The 17,002-nt window shown below is 44.6% G+C and overlaps 1 protein-coding gene across 1 annotated transcript; it reads right to left on the bottom strand.

Moving 5' to 3' along the window:
* Positions 1 to 5,264: 5,264 nt before the first annotated feature.
* Positions 5,265 to 6,603, bottom strand: LOC147622813 (uncharacterized). The gene is made up of 2 exons (XM_086822613.1): positions 6,130 to 6,603; positions 5,265 to 6,074 (listed from the first exon to the last, which is right to left on the bottom strand). Exons 1-2 carry the CDS (start codon positions 6,601 to 6,603, stop codon positions 5,265 to 5,267), a joined length of 1,284 nt encoding a protein of 427 aa, XP_086678739.1.
* Positions 6,604 to 17,002: the final 10,399 nt, after the last annotated feature.

Below are 17,002 nucleotides of genomic sequence, written 5' to 3'. Positions count from 1 at the left end.
AGTTCAAGAACTATTCACCGATGGATGCGAAGTGGATGGAGGAAGGTGACTTAACAGATTCACCTCAGGTTTTGCAGCTTTATCTCGATGCCTTTGAGTTAGAGCCGACTTTTGTTGTGGCTCATTCAGGTTCAGCAGAGCATGGGTCTGGAGCATTACCTGATGCTCAAGAGGGGGGTAGCACCTCCACTCCCTTGAAACAGACAGGCTCAGATGACATCTAGAGGTCGCTTGGTGCAGTTTTTATCTCACCCGAAGGTACTGAGGCTGACAGTACATCTGTTTATGGGACTTCTATGATATATGTGTACTAGTCACATGAGATTTTGTGGATATGTATGGTTCACAGTGGTATACAACTTGGACTATTACTATGCCATTGGTTTGCAGTGAATGTTGATACATGTGTATGGCTTAGAGAGATTGGGACGCTGATCTTGCCATATTGTATATTTCACTTTGGATATTTTGATGCATCACCAGAATGCAATCGAGGACGCTTGCCATTTTTCAAGAGGGGGGTATGTCATGGCCCTGTGAAAATGGAACAGCACAAGTGTGGGCATGGTGGTTGCAGAGTCAGAATATTGAATGATTCACATGGGGGGTGCCCGGACAGAGTTAATGATGTGTGGACATCCTTAGGTGTGAAGGGGGGAACTAGAACATTAAACTTTAATGTTTATTAAAGTTGCCCCTAGGCCTTAGTGGCCCCTAGGGACTTTTTAAGTTTGGGGCCCTAGGATTTTTATGGGGAGGAGGCCACTCCACTTTTGGAGTGTGCTTCTCTCTCCTCCCCCTCTCTCTAGCTTTTGGGAAAAGGAGTTGTGGAGGATTGATGCGCTTGTGTACATGCGTGGAAAAGCTGAGGAGAAGCTTTGGTCGACTGCTGAAGACTGGTTTGCTGCTGTTTTCTGTGTGCTGGAGAAGGCCGTACAACAACCGTACAGCTCTGTACGACAGCAGGTACTGCTGAGTACAGGCGGCGTTGAGCTGTGGAACAGAGGCAGCCATAGCAGGCGACTATCATCAGGTGGCTGCTGGCTCAGGTACAGGCCGTACAGTGTACGGACAGGGCTGACACAAGCGGCGCTGAACAGAGCTGCTGCAGGCGGCGTTGGACAGGTGCTGGACAGATCTGGCTGCGCAGATTCAGGCGAGCACAGGTGCAGACAGCATGCGGCGCTTGCAAGGACAACTCTTGGCACGTATCCCGAGGTAGTACAGACGGGTACGGGGCTGTTTTTCAGATCTGTACTTTCAAAGACAGCATAGAAGTGAACACAAGGAGGAGGGTACAGACAAGTACAAACACGTGTGAAGCAGGGTTGTGGAAACAAGTGCCTGCAAGTACAGATTGGTACCGTTGCTTCCTCCAGTGCTGATTCACGGGCTGATTTTGGTAAGCTTCTCATCTGTTCATCTATCTCTCTTTCTACTGCTTGATGTCTGTTGCAGATATGAGCTATCTGGCCCCTTGTGAGAGGAGGGGTATGGCAAATTGACAAGGGTTGAGACAGAGTTTGGACAGTATATGTATGTATGAGCTGAGATGTTGTATCATGCACTTGAGTTATGCTAGATGTATGCTCATGGCTGCCCTGCTTAGTGGTCTTGGCTGATCAGAGGGAGGCACAGTGTGTTATTGTGAAACACAGATCTGTGTGCATAGATCCTCTGTGCTAAGAGGGAATTGTGGGCCATCAGATTGGACATACAGGTGTAATCTCTTGGCTGATTTTTGTTGTACTCAGCCATTCATATTTTTGGAATTGAATAAAGAAATACCGCAAGGGGCGCCAAGCTTTGGGGCCAACAGGTGTCGCTTTGTTTTCAGATTTGGGCACTCTAGCTCCAACTGTTTTGTTTTCATATCTAGACTACAAGTGGACGGGTGACTGCTAGTCTACCGCACTCTGGTTTCTATCAGAGGCCAGTTTCAATCATTGAGGATAGGTACCCACATATTTGCTTCACTCCTTGCATGTCACATGGGCTCAACAATCTCCTCAAAGATATTGGTAAGATGCAGTGGGAGGAGCCTTTTATTGAAATGGGCAATCACATTGTTTCATTTATCATTGGCCACCACTACATTTTGGCTGTATTTCGACAGAGATCCCCAAAGGATCTCTTAAAGTATTCAGATACACGCTTTGCATATAATTTCCTTATGCTAAAGCGTCTTTTTGAAGTGAAGAATCATTTGAGGCAGCTTGTAGTTTGTGAGGAGTGGGATGCATGGCGAGAGCGTACCTCAGTGGCAGGTATTCGATGTAGGTCCATAGTTCTTGATGACACTTTTTGGGATTGTTGCAGGTTGTGCGGCCAATCATTCTTATGTTGAGGCTTCTTGATGGAGATGAGCCTTGCATTGGCAAGGTGTACGAGGGGATGGATAGGATGATTGAGAGAATCCTATCTCTACAGACTTTGGATGGAGGTAGGAGACAGGAGCTATCTCGTCTTGCGACAGGGAGGTGGACAGAGTATCACTCTGCATTAGAGGCTGCTGCATTTGTGGTGGATCCAGAATTTCAAGGCAAAGGACAAGAGACAGATGTAGAGGTTGTGCAGGGTTGGGAGGATATCTTGAGGAAGCTTGTACCCACCAGTGCAGATGATAGGAGGAGGGTTCGTGAAGACCTTTCCTTCTATCGACAAAAGAGAGGCCTCTTCGCTTTGCAGGATGCACAAAATGATAGGTTCAAGATATCCAGTGCACGGTGGTGGGAGGATTATGGGGCAGATACACCATTGCTGCAAAGATTGGCCATTCGAGTGCTTAGCCAGGGTGCTAGCTCCTCGCCATGTGAGCGCTTATGGAGCAGTTTTGGGAACATTGCAAGCAAGAAGAGGAACAGGCTTGGTGTCGAGAAGGCAAATGACCTTGTATTTGTTAATGCGAACTTGCGTTTGCTTAACAAGTTCAGGGCTGAGTGTACTCCAGAGCCATTTATTGGATTTTGCCTTGATCTTGATGACAATGATGGTGAGGATCAATCAAGGGGAGAGGATGATGTGGAGCAGCATGAGGATGAGCAGATTGAGGGACAGCCTGGACAGGAGGATGAGATCCCACTTGCTGATGACTAGTCTTTGACTCACCAGTTACCTTGGCCCTTGAGGCTAGTTTTGTACTTGTCATGCGATGTACTTTCTTTTTCAGTTTCTATATATCCTCATGCGATGTACTTTCTTTTCAGTTTCTATTTGGAGTTTGGACTCTTTAAATTTTTAATGTTTAAGACTTTAAAGTTTAATCTTGGATATTTTAAATGTTTTGTCATTTTATGTCATATGCTGACATGTCATATGACGTGGCGTTCCGCGACGTTCCCGATCCGCTCCCGTTCCCGTTTCCGCTCCTGTTCCACCATCCGACGTCTCCGCAACGTTTCCGTTCCGTGGTAACTATGTATGATTCAGCCATATGGGTTTGTGGATAGTTTTATGGGCTTATGATTCAACCATATGGATTTATGGACAGCTATGTTGGCTATTGCATAAGCCATGTTGATTGGTATGCACACGGAATATACATATTCTTGGCATTTTCATGAGTCTTTTTATGACAGCCTGTGTATATGAATTATTCATGGTCATATGTGGATAAATTTGGAGCCTATGCTCCCCCAAAGCTTGTACTTGATATTTCTCTTCTTGGGTAGTAAAAATACTCCAAAGGGAAAGAGGGGGGGGGTGTTGTTGGCCGTTTCCGCTCTTGTTCCAGCATCCGACGTTCCCGGAACGTTCCCGTTCCGTGGTAACTATGGAAAGAGCCAAAGCTCTGATACCAATATAACTAACTCCATGTTGGATAAAAGGGATTTCACTTAACCATTAATGCAACTAAACATTTAAATTAAGCACAACCTTAAGCATATGCCGCTTAATTCCACAAAACTAAAAAAGAGAGATGTGGACATTTGACACCGCATATAGGTCGGAATGGGCCAACAACACCCCCTCCCCTCTTCCCCTTTGGAGTATTTTTACTACCCAAGAAGAGAAATATCAAGTACAAGCTTTGGGGGAGCATAGGCTCCAAATTTATCCACATATGACCATGAATAATTCATATACACAGGCTGTCATAAAAAGACCCATGAAAATGCCAAGAATATGTATATTCCGTGTGCATACCAACCAACATGGCTTATCCAATAGCCAACATAGCTGTCCATAAATCCATATGGTTGAATCATAAGCCCATAAAACTATCCACAAACCCATATGGCTGAATCATACATAGTTACCACGGAACGGAAACGTTGCGGGAATGTCGGATGGTGGAACAGGAGCAGGAACGGGAACGTCGCGGAACGCCATGTCATATGACATGTCAGCATATGACATAAAATGACAAAACATTTAAAATATCCAAGATTAAACTTTAAAGTCTTAAACATTAAAAATTTAAAGAGTCCAAACTCCAAATAGAAACTGAAAAGAAAGTACATCGCATGAGGATATATAGAAACTGAAAAAGAAAGTACATCGCATGACAAGTACAAAACTAGCCTCAAGGGCCAAGGTAACTGGTGAGTCAAAGACTAGTCATCAGCAAGTGGGATCTCATCCTCTTGTCCAGGCTGTCCCTCAATCTACTCATCCTTATGCTGCTCCACATCATCCTCTCCCCCTGACTGATCCTCACCATCATTGTCATCAAGATCAAGGCAAAATCCAATAAATGGCTCTGGAGTACACTCAGCCCTGAACTTGTTAAGCAAACGCAAGTTCGCATTAACAAATACAAGGTCATTTGCCTTCTGGACACCAAGCCTGTTCCTCTTCTTGCTTGCAATGTTTCTAAAACTGCTCCATAAGCGCTCACATGGCGAGGAGCTAGCACCCTGGCTAAGCACTCGAATGGCCAATCTTTGCAGCAATGGTGTATCTGCCCCATAATCCTCCCACCACCGTGCACTGGATATCTTGAACCTATCATTTTGTGCATCCTGCAAAGCGAAGAGGCCTCTCTTTTGTCGATAGAAGGAAAGGTCTTCACGAACCCTCCTCCTATCATCTGCACTGGTGGGTACAAGCTTCCTCAAGATATCCTTCCAACTCTGCACAACCTCTGCATCTGTCTCTTGTCCTTTGCCTTGAAATTCTGGATCCACCACAAATGCAGCAGCCTCTAATGCAGAGTGATACTCTGTCCACCTGCCTGTCGCAAGACGAGATAGCTCCTGTCTCCTACCTCCATCCAAAGTCTGTAGAGATAGGATTCTCTCAATTATCCTGTCCATCCCCTCCTACACCTTGCCAATGCAATGGACCTGCAACAATACCTCAACAGTGTTCCAAAAAGTGTCATCAGGAACTATGGACCTGCATCGAATACCTGCCACTGAGGTACACTCTCGCCATGCATCCCACTCCTCACAAACTACAAGCTGCCTCAAATGATTCTTCACTTCAAAAAGACGCTTTAGCATAAGGAAATTATATGCAAAGCGTGTATCTGAATACTTTAAGAGATCCTTTGGGGATCTCTGTCGAAATACAGCCAAAATGTAGTGGTGGCGAGTGATAAATGAAACAATGTGATTGCCCATTTCAATAAAAGGCTCCACCCACTGCATCTTACCAATATCTTTGAGGAGATTGTTGAGCCCATGTGACATGCAAGGAGTGAAGCAAATATGTGGGTACCTATCCTCAATGATCCTCCCTGCTGCCTTGTTTGAGTTCTCTCCATCAGAAACAAACTGGATGACATTATTGGGACCCACGTAATCAATGGCTTCACTCCAAATATTTGCCAATCTCTCTGCAGTTTTGCCCGCCTCTGAATTGTCAATAGCTTTAATAAAAAAGCTACATCCTCTGGAGTACGCAAGGATACCCTGAATGGAGCGGCTCCTAGTGTCACTCCAACCATCACCCATGATAGTGACGCCACATCTACGCCATACATCGTGAATGGGTCCTAAGGCATCCTCTATGGCCATTCTCTCTGTGGCTAGAAGTGTAGTGTGCAATGCCTCGGATGAGGGTGGAGCATAGCCAAGTCCGAAAGAAGCAATCTCCTTCACCATATCTGCAAAGTATGGGTTGCGGGCCTTTTACCAAAGGAACATTTGCAGCATAAAAAAACCGTGCCACTGATGCATCTACTTGTGCCCTCCTCCCAGGGTGCCATGATGCCACAAGACTAGCCTGTACTGGACCTCGTGAAGCCTGGGTTTGGGAAGCATTTGTTCCATGTGCGGATGGCTGTGGAGCAGCCCCAAATAATGGGGTAGATGCACTCGCTAAAGATGCCGCGCCTGCAGGTGTAGCTGATAATGATGTACCTCGAGGATCAAGAACAGAGGGCCGACTCCCTGCTGCATCAAGTCTATCTGCAAGTGTCTGCAATCGTATGATATCTGCTCCTGACACTGTAGGGCAAACAGAAATGCCTTTGCCTCTAACCCCCAACAAATGGGCTCGCACACGATCCGTGCCTCTAGTCTTAATGGATCCACAAAAGTGGCACTTCCACTTGCGTGACCCTCCTCCTCTTGCACTATCATATTTGGACACAAGATCCACCTCATTCCACCAAGGGGATCTGTTTTCTGCATCTATGCCACGAGGAGGTGCCATTGAAATTGATAAATGGCTGAAAATTAAAAAAACATGCAAAATGCCCTTGCATGAGACATAAGTAAAGTGTCCACAAAGTGGAAAAAAACGTAGCAAACTAGAATCTGCAAAATCCAATGTTCATTGCGTCAAATTTTAAATCTTACCTGCTCAAGACTCGAGTGCCACCCGAGCAAAAGAAGGGACCAACTTGCGAAGGCCCAAGAGGAGGTAGGGAGAGTGTGGGGCAGCCAAGGCTCAAGCCTCAACGAGGTATAGGGAGAGTGTGGGGCAGCCAAGAGGAAGGGTGGGGTAGTAGGTGGAATGGAGAGTGTGGGGCAGCCAAGGGGGCAGCCAAGAAGAAGGGTGGAGTGGTATGGAAGCAGTAGGCTCAGCCAACAAAACAGGCGCTGCAGCGAAATAAAACCGTACGCTGGATAAAAACCGCCGCCGCCGACATCGCGAACATGTGCACTTGTTGGAACGCCCGGAACGGGCGTTCCGTCCTACGTTCCGGCGTGTTCCGACAACCGTTCCACCACGTTCCCCGGCAAGTCCCACGTTCCGGCTCCCGTTTCCGCGTTCCGGCGTTCGAGGAAGGCAGAACGCCGTTCCGCGGTAACTATGGCTCTTTCACACTTGTGCACTTTTGCCTATATGCTAGGATTTTTACATAGAGAAATGTCACGTGCATACTGTTTGAGTATAGACAAAACAAGAGAGAGAAGAGGGAGCAAAGGAGAGAGAGCTTGTGGACAAGATCACTTGTTATAATAGCATGAAGCTTTACAATGGCAATACCTAGCAAGTAGTGTTGAACTTGTGCTTGGGATTGGATTACATCAAGTGAATATGTGAGGCCCCTTTTATAGTGAAGGGAGTGAGCTGGCCGATTGGCTTATGACTTCCTAAAATAGAAGAAATAGGTAAAATACCCATAAATAGGTAAAGCCAATATAACATTGAGATGCACAATTGTAACACCTCCTCTGCAGCTCATAGTCTGAAGCACTTGCTAATCTGTTTTCTGGAAACAAAAATGCCACCATGAACAACAAGGAACTTTGCTTAGCTCTGAATTACCACACAAGTGTGCAATGAACTCCAAGAATAAGATGATGAGCTGCTGGACACACTGCGTTCATAATTTCCTATGTGAACTGTGGACTGTGAACACATCACGTCCCAAAAACCTTGAACAATGAACTCGGAACAGATCAACTCCATAATCTTTGCTACACCAAAGATGGCTGTGTCCTACAAGATTTTGAATGCTTGGAACTCCAACTCACGGTACCCATGCACCAGATAATGGAGCTGGTACTAACCTCCTCTTCCGCCCACAAGCCTCCTTTGACTGGAAGTACATGGGGGAAATTGCATGTATACTAGAGAAGTACATCATCTTGGTCCTCTTGAGCCAGAAGCGCCCTAGGAGTCCTAGATGTGTTATTGGAAGTATCTGGATCACTGTCGTGTGTTGTGTCTTTACCCTTCTTCTAAGATGAAGACTTTCCCTTGGTCTTGTTCTTCTTCTTGGACAAACAATCCTTGGACATATGCCCTCTCTTCCCACATGAGAAGCAACGACTCCGACCTTTCTTCTGTACTGAACTAAGTCCCTGATCTGAATTGTTAAGAGACACCTTCATCTTATCTTGAGAAACGAGGATGGATTCTTCTTCCAAGAGAAGGAAGCGAAGGTCATCAAAATCCAGGTGAGTGGTTGTGACTTGGCACCGCAAAGCTTGAGAAACACATCATTCTCTGGGGGAAGCTTGTTGAGGATAAGTGCAGCCAACTGAGCAGAGGATAAAGCAGCACCCATTGCCAATAACCTTGGCCTTCATGAGGAACGACTGCACATAACTGCCAGTAGGAAATAACAAACCGTAGAGGTGCCCTTGCAAAGTGACTGTTCTCATCGACGAATCTCAAGTAAAGAGATCCTCCAATTTGGACCATACCTGATGAGCACAGGTAAGAGTTTGCATGGCTTGTGAGACCTCCTTTGTGATGGTTCGCACAAGCACTGAATGCACCTTTGAATCATGATTCTCCCAGTCTTGTAATTCCACAAGGAATTCGTCCTCTTGATCCTGGGTTCTCTTCCTAGAGTTCTGAGGACGCTTGGGGCTTCTTCTCAGTGCCTTGAAGAACAATCTCCCACAAACCCTTGTGGATGAACCAGATCTGCATGTTCAGCTTCCAATGGGAATAGTTGGTTCTGTCCAACTTGTCATCCTTGTTCGTACAGGGGGGAGCCATATCCATAGCAACAAAGTACACAAGTCTTAGCACTCCAAGACTCCTCTCGAGCACTCTCCGACGAAGCGAGGCACTAGGACCAATCAACCCCCTCTCAAATCTGAGAGAGAAAGAGGCTGGACAGCAGCAAAACAGTCCAGCAAAACTCACCGAAAACACCCAACCGGAGGGAGGGGAGGCCGGGGAAGAAGCAGAGATGTCGGGGTTGCTTGTCGGGATTCACCACACGGGAGAAAACACCTTCCATTGCAGTCCACGCTTTAAAAACAGCTTGTAGATCTCATAGAACTGCTGTCAATGCAAGTAGAAGCAAAAACGCAGCCAGTAAAAGCTTGCATATGATGCTTGGTAACCAAGCAAAGGATCAGGGCAGCTTGAGGAGGAAAAAACGCAGATGTGAGAAGCCTCCAGGAGGAAGAAAATGCAGCTATGATCAGAAATCTCAGCCACTGTTTGATCTCCAGAAAATGCAGCCACGTGATGAGAGCTCTAGAAAAAACGCAGCTACTGTTGTGAAATCCAGAAAACGCAGCAGTTAGAGGGGAATAAATAGTCGCCTTCAAAGGCGTTGTCAGCGCGTCAAGTGGATCCACTGCTGGAACCAGTGAGGCTAGTTCCAGTGGAAGTGTATAGCCTGCACCTGTTCCTTATACAGTAGAACAACTTAGCTGGGAGTCATTCGCTGGCGAAGGAGTCACTTGCATGGGACTCAAGGAGTGGATTCGTAATTGGGATGCTTATTTTCATGCCTTTCCTTGTGACGAGCTTGCCAAAGTGAAGAAAGTGACTTCTCATTTCAAAGGAAGAGCTAGAGCTTGGTGGTTGAAGGAAATGCACAACGATGATTGGGATTGGCAAAATTTGGCATATGATGTTGTGCAATACTTTGCGACCACCCATGAGAAAAATTGCTTTAGAGATCGATGCATGGTATTCTCACATGAGGACTCTTTATCTAGCTATATGGAGAAATATTAGTACCTTTTCTTCTTCATTCCCAACATCAAAGAGAAGGAAAGTATAGAGAGTTTTGTGCAAAGATTGGACAAAGATTTCATGCAAGTATCTCAAAGTATTTTGCAAATTGATGAGGATATTGGTCTAGATGAGATCATGGTGTTGATGGGACTTGTCCACATGCATGTCCAAAGGGTCAATCACAAGGGCAAGTTTGTTGAGCTAAGCAAGATAGAAATGATTCAATTGGTGGTGCCCATTCTTGGCTACATTTCATGTTTGAATGGGGAAGGAATGCTTCAGCTCATGTTGAAAGATTTCCTAATTCTCTCCCTTCAGCATGCACATCCAAAATATCCTCAATGATCAAGTCTTTATGATCTTGTAGCATCAAATCATAAGCTGAAAATGTATCCATCATAAGCTGAAAATGTATCCATCAAAACACTTATGAAAGTAATCCTAGCATTTCCATTTTCAACTTGTGTATTCCTATTGGCCACGAACACATTAGTGATGTCTTGTCGAGAGAGAATCGGCATCGAGATCTTCTCATGTACTTGCTGTCCAGAAATTACATCAAGCGTCTCATCCACTTCAACACCCACAATGTGTGCATAACGACCCGCATAGTCATACTCTATGCAATGACCAAAAGATTGAGTGAACGGGTGGATATCAAGATTGATAAAAGAGGTTACCCGTTCACTCAATCTTTTGGTCATTGCATAGAGTATGACTATGCGGGTCGTTATGCACACATTGTGGGTGTTGAAGTGGATGAGACGCTTGATGTAATTTCTGGACAGCAAGTACATGAGAAGATCTCGATGCCGATTCTCTCTCGACAAGACATCACTAATGTGTTCGTGGCCAATAGGAATACACAAGTTGAAAATGGAAATGCTAGGATTACTTTCATAAGTGTTTTGATGGATACATTTTCAGCTTATGATGGATACATTTTCAGCTTATGATTTGATGCTACAAGATCATAAAGACTTGATCATTGAGGATATTTTGGATGTGCATGCCGAAGGGAGAGAATTAGGGTTTCATGTGGGAGGCATACACAGAGAAGAAGGGAGAGAGAGAGAGAGACATATGGGGATAAGTCAACTCAGTGTATGAGTGTGTGACTCCCCTATCACACATGTATATTTGCACTAGTACACATAGTGCACTTAGTACATTGAAAGTACTAAGTGTACTATGTACTATAAAACATATGGGCTTGTACACACTATAAGGGTGGGCATAATGCCTTTACCTCAACAACCTCCCACTTAAAGGCAAAGTGTCCTTAAATGAAGGAAAAGAAAAATCAGCATGTACATGATAATATACAAGGCCATATCAAGGCTGAAAATGGCCTCATCCAATGCCCATCAAGTGTCTGCAATGAGCAAATCGCTCTGGAGGCAAACTCTTTGTCAACAGATCAGTCGGGTTGTCATCCGTATGAATCTTGACAAGCTGAATTTGCTTGTTTTCTATCACCTCTTTGATAAAGTGATACTTCACATCCACATGCTTCGTCTTTGCATGAAAAACAGGGTTCTTTGTCAACTGGATGGCACTCTGACTGTCACAATGCAACAATGGAATATCCCCTGTATAACCCAAATCAACCACTAACCGAGATAGCCATAATGCCTCCTTGCAAGCCTCTGTGGTTGCAATATACTCGGCCTCTGTAGTAGATAAGGCAGTGCACTTCTGCATCACACAGCACCTCCTGTGAATGTAAACACATAACCGGTAGTAGACTTCCGGTTATTTGGATGACGGGATAATCCGAATCCGTGTAACCATGCACTAATGCATCCTGTTTGCCAAAGCAAATGCACATATCCTGTGTGCCCTTCAGGTATCTCATGACACCTTTCATTGCTTCCCAATGCTTCTTGCCAGGGTTGGCCATGTATCTAGAAACCACGCCCACTGCAAATGCAATGTCCGGCCTGGTAGCAACCATGGCATACATGAGACTGCCACAAGTTGAAGCATACGGAATCTTGGCCATATCAGCCTTGTCACTATCCGACTGTGGGCTGTCCATAGCACTGAGTTTCACATATGGAGGCAAAGGAGTACTAGTCTTTTTCCCCCCGTCCATATTGAACCTCTGCAAAACTTTGCCAATGTATTCCTTCTGAGACAAATACAACACATGCTGATTTTTGTCCCGAAGTATCCGCATACCCAAAATGTGATTTGCATCACCCAAATCCTTCATATCAAAGGTTTGATGCAGTCTCTTTTTCAAGGCATCCATCTCTTTACGAGATTTCTCGGCAATCAACATATCATCAACATACAAGATGAGGATCAATAGACTGCCATCCAAAGCTTTCTTGGTGTATAAGCAGTGATCTATGTCACTCCTCCTGAAATCTTGGGATTTCATGAATGTATCAAATTTATGATACCATTCCCTTGGTGCCTGTTTGAGCCCATAAAGACTCTTTTTCAGCTTGCATACAAGCTTCTCCTTTCCATTCACTGCATAACCCTCTGGCTGTTGCATATATATCTCCTCATGGAGATCACCGTGAAGAAAAGCAATCTTCACATCCATCTGAATCAAATCCAGATCATCATGAGTAACCAAAGCTAATACAGCTCTAAGTGTGGTCATTTTGACCACTGGAGAGAAGATCTCATCAAAGTCCACACCATATTCCTGCTTGAAGCCCTTAGCCACTAACCTGGCTTTGTATCTTGGCTTTGCATCAGGTGCAACTTTGAGCCTGTAAACCCACTTGCATGGCAAAACCTTCTTGCCTGTAGGCAAATGCACCAACTTCCATGTTCCATTTTTGTGCAGAGAATCCATCTCTGACTTCATAGCACGCTCCCAAAGAGCCTTGTCTACCCTCTGTAAAGCCTTCTTATAACATGAGGGCTCCCCACAGTCAGTGAGCATCAAGTAGTCAACCCCTGGAACAAACCTGTCAGGGGCTCTGGAGGGTCTTGTGGACCTCCGTACCCAATGACCATCATTTGTAGGTTGTTGTCCAGCCTGCATATCACCTATTGGTGGCTCCTGTTCCATGCCGTAAGGTTGAAAGATCATGCCTTGTATCTCCTCTAACTGTGGGATATCCATAGGGATATCTTCTGCCATCTCTGGCTGTCCATTTGGACCATTTTCAGCACCATTTAAGGACTGGTTTTGTTGCTGTAATGGCTGATTTACAGCCCTTGGTTGTTGTTCATGATGTCCATCATCATCAAAGATGACTCTGCTAGGCTCCTGTTGCCTTGCAGGCTCCTTATACATGCATGTTTCATAAAAAATGACATCATTGCTGCGTATAATCTTTCTATTCACTAGATCCCAAAGTCTATACTCCATTTCACCTTTGTCACCATATCCTAGGAATATGCATTTGTGAGACTTAGGATCAAGTTTGGTGCGTATTTCCCTGCGTATGTGCACGTACGCAACGCAACCAAACACTCTCAAGTGCTTGTAGGACGGAGGCTTCCCTGCCCATACTTCCTCTGGCACTTTCCCACCAAGCCTCGTGTTAGGTGACCTGTTTATAAGATGAACGGCTGTCATAACAGCTTCAGCCCAAAAACCATGAGGTAATGCAGCATGTGATAACATAGAACGGACCTTCTCTTGAATGGTCCTGTTCATCCTCTTTGCTGTCCCGTTTTGTGGAGGATCATAAGGAGTAGAAAGCTCCCTCTTGATGCCTTTAGCATCACAAAAGTCCTGAAACTGTTTGGACATATACTCTCCACCATTGTCGGAACGCAAAGCCTTTAGTGTTTTGCCTGTTTGATTCTCAACACGAGCAACAAACTTCTCAAACACTGAGAATGTATCACTCTTCAAACGAAGAGGATAAACCCACACCTTGCGTGTGGCATCTTCAATAAAGTGGACAAAATATTTTGCCCCTCCCAAAGAAAGCTGAGGCATCTCACATACATCTGTATGCACAAGCTCTAACTGAGCATCTTTCTGTTCAAGAGCTTTCTTGTGGGGGCACTGGAGTTGCCTGCCATATATACAATGCTCACAAAACTGAAAACTTGAGAACTTTAGAGAAGGCAAGTAACCAAAACGAGACAATTGCTCCATTCCTTTGACACTCATGTGTCCCAACCGGCTATGCCACATAGAGATTTCCGGCAGCTCGGTTGCATTTACATTGGCATGGTGACAAACACCAGCATGCATGAAGTAAAGAGTGTCCACCTTAGAGCCTCTGGCAACAACCAGTGAGCCCTTACTAATCTTCCACTTTCCGAACCTGTACAAGGTAGCAGATCACTCTCTGTATGAGAGTAAGCCCAAAGCTTTGCGGAAAGCTTCAAACTTTTCTCGAGGTAAAGCCTTTGTGAATAGATCTGCAACATTATCCTGTGTAGGGCAATAAGATAAACTGATCTCCCCTGCATGTAGCCTCTCTCTGACATAGTGATAATGAATCTCTATGTGCTTGGTACGTGCATGAAATACTGGATTTCGTGCCACGGCCATAGCACTCTGGCTATCAGTGAGAATGGTGGTGGGTGTCTGCTGACACTCACGAAGATCAGCCAATAGTCTCCTTAACCATACACAATCTACTGTAGTTGTAAAGATTGCCCTGTACTCAGCCTCACAAGTAGATGTAGCAACAGTGGGTTGCTTTTTACTCAACCAAGATATGCATGAGCTGCCAAGAAAAAAACAATTCCCATTGGTGGATTGCCTGGTATCATAATCACCAGCCCAATCTGAATCACTGTATGCATAAAGCTGCAAGCTGCCCTCCCTGGGATAGAACAAACCAAGATCCAGGGTACCCTTAAGATATCGAAAAATGCGTTTGACTGCTTGCCAATGCTTTGTGCCTGGGTTGTGCATGAATTTGCTCAACAAAGACACCCCAAAAGATATGTTTGGCCTTGTGTTACACAAGTAAATGAGGCATCCCACTGCCTGGCTGTAAATGCCGGCCTCAAAAGGCTCTCCAATATCATGCATAGTAAACCGTACACCTGGTTCTATCGGAGTAGAAATGGGCTTACATTCATCCATGTGAAACCTTTTTAGCAAACTTTTTATGTACTTAGTTTGCTGCATAACAATGCCATCATCTGTATGCATAAACTGTATGCCGAGATAGTAGTGTAAAGGCCCCAAATCTGACATATCAAATTCAGCTTTCAAATCAGCTTTGAAATCTGAAATTTGTGCTTTGCTTGTACCTGTAATGAGCATGTCATCTACATACAAGATGACTATGAGAATATCGGCATCGGTTTTCTTCACATACAATGTGTTTTCAGCTGGACTATTCTCATAACCTTGCCTGGTTAGATGAGCATGTATCTTATCATACCAAGCTCTTGGAGCTTGCTTTAACCCATACAATGCTTTGTGCAACCTGCATACTTTATGTTCCTCACCAGGAACTACAAAACCAATGGGCTGATTTACATATACTTCCTCCTGTAAATCCCCATTTAAGAATGCAGTTTTGATGTCCAATTGATGCACTTTCCATCCTTTATGGGCAGCCAATGCAATCACTGATCTTATTGTGGTCATTCTCGAAGGAGGAGCAAAAGTCCCTTCATAATCTATTCCCTTTTTCTGGGAGTAGCCTTTAGCCACAAGTCTTGCTTTGTACCTGTCAATAGTATACCATCAGACTTTCTTTTGACTTTGTACACCCACTTTGTTCCAATTACATGCTTGCCTTTAGGCAATTCCACAAGATCCCATGTATTGTTCTTCATGATAGAAGAAATTTCAGCTTGCATAGCTTGTAACTAATGCTCATTCTCATGTGCTTCTTCATAAGAAGAAGGCTCTTCTGAATCAAAGAGACCACCCATTGCGAATGCAGACTCCCCACGATGTACATTCAAAGCATGGTTGGAACTAGCCCTTGTTCTACCTGTGAGTGGAGCTGCAAGTTTGCTTTCTTGCAAAGTTTTCAGCAACCATCTTGGCACTGACTTGGCTGTGTCTATGGCTGTTTGCTCTTCCCTGACAAGATCTTCCACTTCTTCCATAGAAGGGGGCTGAATGGCTGGCTGGTGCACATGTTCTACATGTGGATTTTCTTGTGTAGGGGCTGGCTGATCTGAATCCCCCCTAATTGCAATGGGTAAAAGTCCATCAAACATGTCCTGTAAGCCTGTATCATTGCTTTTATACAAGCTGACCATGGGCTGTTCTGAATTTTTAGCAAATACCACATCTCTACTCACAAAAATCCTTCGTGTAGTTGGATTATAAAGACGGTATCCTTTGCTTTCATTGCTGTAGCCCACAAAAATGCATTTAATTGCTTTGTCATCAAGCTTTGTTCGGAGTTGTTCTGGCACATGTGCATATGCCAAACACCCAAATGGACGCATATAATCCACAGTTGGCTTTCGGCTATACGAAGCCTCAAATGGTGTTATGGTTTTCAAAGCTTTTGTTGGACACCTGTTCAACACATGAGTTGCACACATTATAGCTTCCATCCAAAATTTGTGAGGCAACTTTTGTGCTTTCACCATGCATCTTGCCATCTCCATGAGAGAGCTATTTTTCCTTTCAGCTACACCATTCTGCTGCAGTGTATAAGGCTCGGTACATTGGTGTTTGATGCCCTTTTGAAGCATATAATCCTTGAATGCATTTGACATGTATTCTCCACCTCTATCTGAGCGGAGTGTTTGGACTTTACATGCACACATATTTTCAGCCATTGCTACAAACTGTCGAAAGCATGTAAACACATCTGCTTTTGCTTTCAAAGGGTAAGCCCAAGCAAACCTGGAGTAGTCATCAATGAATGTGACAAAGTAAAGATGCCCCCCTATGGATGGTGTCCGCATTGGACCACATACATCACTATGTATGAGCTGTAATTTACTTTCAGCTCTAACAGCTCCATCTTTGGGGAATGGTTTTCGTTGCATCTTTCCCAAAATACACCCCTCACATACATGTCTTGGTGGAGACTCAAGAGGTGGCATATATGCAGAAGCATCAAACTCTGAAAATTTACATGCCCAAAACGAGCATGCCATAGCTCTGCATCATGCATAGCAGGAGTGTGGACAGCCACTGTATTTACATTATAAGTGCGCTTGTCATAGCATCGTGTTCCAGAAGTGACTATTTCATAACCCTTTGATGGGTCTTCAAATTCAACCTTGAAACCTTGGTCGTTTATGGCTGAGA

This window comes from Cibotium barometz, chromosome 28 (assembly GCF_041138505.1).
Source record: "Cibotium barometz isolate CiBa-2024 chromosome 28, ASM4113850v1, whole genome shotgun sequence".
Classification (NCBI taxonomy): domain Eukaryota; kingdom Viridiplantae; phylum Streptophyta; class Polypodiopsida; order Cyatheales; family Cibotiaceae; genus Cibotium; species Cibotium barometz.
The sequence above is the reverse complement of the archived record's forward strand: the minus strand, read 5'-3'. Positions and strand labels throughout refer to the sequence as shown.